Source organism: Silene latifolia, chromosome 1 (genome assembly GCF_048544455.1).
Source record: "Silene latifolia isolate original U9 population chromosome 1, ASM4854445v1, whole genome shotgun sequence".
Lineage (NCBI taxonomy): Eukaryota > Viridiplantae > Streptophyta > Magnoliopsida > Caryophyllales > Caryophyllaceae > Silene > Silene latifolia.
This window is the reverse complement of record NC_133526.1, coordinates 172,780,527-172,785,500: the sequence shown is the minus strand read 5'-3', so window position 1 is coordinate 172,785,500 and position 4,974 is coordinate 172,780,527. Positions and strand designations below refer to the sequence as shown.

The window sequence follows — 4,974 nt, the reverse complement described above, 5'->3', positions numbered from 1 at the left end:
ATATTTTCTCATCAAAAACTTGATCAAATTGTTGATCATCATCAAAAATAATTCACAAAACTATAATATACATAAACTAATATTATTAGTGTAATAATATTACATAGTATACAAGGTTATCCTACTAATTATATAGTTAGTAATTATTAGGATTTTTGGGTATAATCTTGGGTGCATCCAAAGAAGATTACCTAAGTTGGTAATTTGGTTTTTGGAGGATCATCCACCATCTTTTAGCTCAAGAACAACATCAAGGAAGGATTCCTTGAGTTGTGCCCTTTATATTTCCATCATCAATGTAAGGAAATTTCCCTTAAATGGTTTTTACACCATTTTTGTTATTTTTATTTGCATGCATGTAGATTTAGACCATTACATCAAATTAATTAGTAGTTTTGATTTCATAAGATGAGTATAAAATGGTCTAAATGACTAACAATAAAAACACATTTTTGACTTCTTGATGCGAATTTGTCATGAGTTCGGTTTAAGGCTTTGGCATAGGCAAGACACCCAAAAATGCGAAGGTTTTCAAAAGACGGAAGTTTGTTAAAGAGAGCCTCGTATGGCGTTTTACCTTTTAGGAGTGATGTCGGAGTACGGTTTATTAAATAGACCGCACTCAAAACACATTCTCCCCAAAAATAAATTGGTAAACTGGCTTGAAACAGAAGAGCACGTGCGACATTTAAGATGTGACGATGTTTCCTTTCGACTCTCCCGTTTTGTTGTGGAGTGTCGACATTAGAGGTTTGAAATAAGACACCATTTTCTTTAAAAAAAAGGAATAAGAGGTCGAAATTCCGTCCCGTTGTCTGTTCGAAAAATTTTAATTTTCTTTTGAAATTGTCTTTCAATCATAGCGAAAAAATTAAGCAATTTTTGTTTAGTATCACTTTTTGAACGCAATAAATAAACCCACGTAGAGCGTGAAAAATCATCGACTATAGTGAGGAAAAATTTAGAGCCATAAGAGGCATTTTCAGAATAAGGTCCCCATAAATCGCAATGGATGAGGTCAAAAGCGGAAGTAGCCGAGCTAGTACTTAAAATAAAATGTTCGCGAGTTTGTTTCGCGCGTAAACAAATGTCACAATGTTTGCTATGAAATTCGTCACAAGCACGAAAATTCTTATTATTAGAAAAAGGTAAAAAACGAGAAATGTTGGAAGAGGGATGTCCCAACCTACGAACGGTGCCAAAGCTCGAGAGTATTGCGTGTATTAGTCATGTTGGCGTGAGCATGATCATTGCGGACGCCTTGCAAGTGGTAAAGCCCCTCGTATTGTTCACCCGCACCAATCACCGTCTTCGAGATACGGTCCTAGATAAGACACATATTGTGAGAAAATTGTATTGTCAAAGTTTTATCCATTAAAAGGCTAGAGACAGAGAGAAGATTGCAATGTAAATTAGCGGCATATAAGACATCGCGTAAAATGAGACGAGGTGCTAATTTAACATCGCCACTTTGAGTAGCAATGGTAAGGTCCCCGTTGGGTAATCCAACCGAGAGGGGGGTAATAGTCTTTAAATTCGAAAAATGCGAGAGGCATCCCGACATGTTGTGGGATGCCCCCGTGTCAATAATCCAAGATAAAGAAGAATTATTACCATTTAGACGGTCTGTGCCGGGGTCGGACTGCCTAGCCTGTAAGAGACGACCCAGTTCATCCAACGCTTGTGGTGTTAAAGAGTTTAAATCAATGTTGTCGAACTGGGCAAGAGCAGGTTGAGGACCCGAGGCAGAGGCCGAGACTGATGGGCTAGGCGTAGAGGAAGAGGACAGCATACCATATGCCATATTTACCTTGGGCGAGGCAGGTTGTTTCCCACGGTCAGACTGGGATTTACCACGTGAGTCAGTGAGAGAGAGAGAGCAGCCAGTACCGCGGGGTCAATATTAACTCGAGGACGGGGTCTATCTCCCCATGACTCGGGATAATTACCAGTTACTTGATAACAAAACTTCACGCTATGCCCTGGCTTTTGACAGATAACACAAAAATATTTCGAGGGTTCATTCGGATTACGACGACCCCCACCATGAGATTGTCGAGACCCGTTAGAAGCTCGAGCCGCAAACGCCATAACATCAGGCGTAGTATCAATTTTAGCAGATGATAAATTTCTAACACTTTCGTCTTGTAAAAGACGATTATAGATAACATCTAAAGAGGGGAGAGGAGAAATACCAAGTATCTGAGATCGAATATTAGCAAAACGGGTATCGAGACCCAATAAAAAAACACGTACCCGCATTTTCTCCCTGCGATTGTTCATGAGAGTGACCCAATCACAACTACAGGCATCGCACGAACACTTCGGAAGCGGGTCTTGATCGACAAGAGCATCCCAAATTGCTGTTAAACGACCAAAATAATCGACCAGCGATTCAGTCGCCCCCTGTCGGCAGGCGTGAAGATCATTCTGAAGTTGATAGATGCGTGCTTCGTTGGCCTGACAGAAACGATTTTTTACATCAAGCCACACGAGTTTAGCCTCCGGTCTGAGGGAAATTTCGCGTCGCATAGCATAGCCATTGTGTTAAAGATCCACATGGTAACGAGGGCATTCGTTGATTGCCATGATTCGAATTTGTCAGAGGTAGTCGATAGTGGAGAAATAGATCCATCGACATACCCGAGTTTCCCTTTAGCGAGAAGAGCAAGAGTAAAGGAGCGTGACCATTCGTCGTAATTAGTGCCGTCGAAGACAATTGGGGTGATGCTATGTCCAGTATGTTCAACGTGGACAAGATTGTAAGATGGGGTGGTGGTAGGATTAATCACTACCCCGGAAGTTGAGTTCGTCATATGGAACAAAACAAAGAATGAAGAAGAAACAGAGAGGCAGACGATGTAGGGTTTTGTTGTTGTTTTTTTTATTAGATGAAAAGACCTAGCTTTTCTGATACCATATTAGAAACGCATAGATGGAGATTATAGAGAATAGTTGTTGTAATTATATTTCCAAAACTTGTGTGTATTACATTGTATAAGGGCTATATATATACATAAAAGGGAAGTACAAACAGGGGAAGAAATATGTGCAAATATGTGCAGTAAGGGAAAGGATCATATTGTGGGCTTGATTTGTGAGATTTGATTGCCCTTGAGATGATCTTGTGCAATGGCTCCTTGAGAGTCTAATACTCTCTTTCTCATCTACCATACTCTCTCCATAGTCTTATGTTTGATTAGTTCAAATTCTACCTAGGGCCGAAACATCAATCTTATCTATATTTCTAATCATAGTTTTTTTTAAATGATATTATGTGCACTAGTTGTTTTTCCTAAAAAGTTTGATAGGGTCATAATCTGGTCACCCTGTGCTTAGCTCTGTCCCTGATTAGTAGATAAAACTCTCATATTTACAATTTAATATGGTTATTAACTAACTTATTTCTTACATTCAGGCTTTTGGCATTGGATCAGATGTACTAGAAGATGTATCAAAAGGACTACTAAAGTTAGTAGATGGAGGAGTTTTGGGAAAGATTCAAGATAGAACGATCGGAAATTTGTAAGTGTGTCCAGTTGACCCGAACGACAATCTTGAGAGTTGAGATTGCCTCCTCATTTATATCTCATGATTATAGTTGGATCTTGTTGGGAAATTAGCGCCAATCTCCCATGCGCAACGGAAGCAATCAATCGACAAATAAACCGTAAAAGTAAATAAATGTAAGCAATAATAAGACGAGACAATATTTTAGGGTCAAACCCAGGGCAAAACCTTCCAAAACCGGAAGTAAAACCCACTAGCCAATTAGACTAGAATCCACTATAATAATAATATAGTACCAGTACAACGTAACCGTGCCGAATTAATACCAATTCGAAACCCACAATAATATAAGATAACAACCTCTAGCTCTCCAGTAATATTAGTAAATGCCACCAATATTACCCCTAGAGTAACCTCCTAAATTATTGTATAATAACACCCGTTGTACTCCACCTCACCCTCAACCCCCGACTTTTTAGTCACTTTGTTTGATTACATTTTGTGAGATATCTTTTCCAAAGGATTTACGTCCTTTATATAGCCACGTGAGTTGACGTTATATTTTAATAACATAAATCACTTCACGTTACAAACAAATAAATTAATAAAAATTCATATGTTTTTGCACGTAATGTTGAACATATGAATTAACATTTATTTAACATTACAATGTTACATGTGCATCATTTTAACATGTAACATTTCCCATTAAATCTTGTGTTGGATGTTATCACCCAACAGATCTTAATCGTAGGTGGTTTACTCATTGGCCTTCTCATTATTGTCTCTTTGATATTCCTGTTCCGAGATCATGCCCTAAGCTCTTCCAAACGGTAGGACTACTAGAACGGTTAAATTCTGCCACATGAGTTTTTAACATTGATGTATTTTCAACTGGTTAAGTTAGAATAACTCTTGATTACCAATTGATCTAAGTGTTCATTGATCCTTAATTTTAAAACTTGATTGTTGTTAGTGGCAACGAGCGTAATTTAACGACACAATTTAATAGCTCAGTCGTCATCATCAGATTGTCAATTGAAGTTTTATATATAAATTTTACCTTGTCTTATATATCCTAGAGAAAAAAGTATTTTTTTGAGTTGTTTTTAAAACTATATGTTATGTTGTCCATGTTAGGCGAATAGTAGTAAAACAGTAAGTAAATAGAGGAATGATCTTATCTGGAATGATAGTTATGGCGTGACTTGAGGTCACTGTCCTAAAGTCGAGAGTAAGTGGATTATACATCTGTTATAGTACATCAGATGGTATAGTTTTTGAGCATTAAGATAAAGATTTTGAGTTTTGATTTAAAAGTTTTGAGTTTGATTTTAAAGTTTTTGAGTTCATTTACTTAAACATTAATCTCAAAAAGTTACATTATAACACACAAAAATTACGCTCAAAAAATTTCATTTTTGACGTCATAAGACTAGAATGTAATTTATAAACTCTATAGAA

At 37.3% G+C, this 4,974-nt stretch overlaps 1 protein-coding gene across 1 annotated transcript; it reads right to left on the bottom strand.

The window, feature by feature from the left end:
• Positions 1-1,806: 1,806 nt before the first annotated feature.
• On the bottom strand, positions 1,807-2,532 carry LOC141587788 (uncharacterized). Its single transcript, XM_074409260.1, has one exon. It carries the CDS (start codon positions 2,530-2,532, stop codon positions 1,807-1,809), a length of 726 nt encoding a protein of 241 aa, XP_074265361.1.
• Between the last annotated feature and the right edge of the window lie 2,442 nt (positions 2,533-4,974).

Coding starts and splice junctions, on each gene's coding strand:
- LOC141587788 (XM_074409260.1), bottom strand. CDS start 2,532: ATGCGACGCGAAATTTCCCTCAGACCGGAGGCTAAACTCGTGTGGCTT.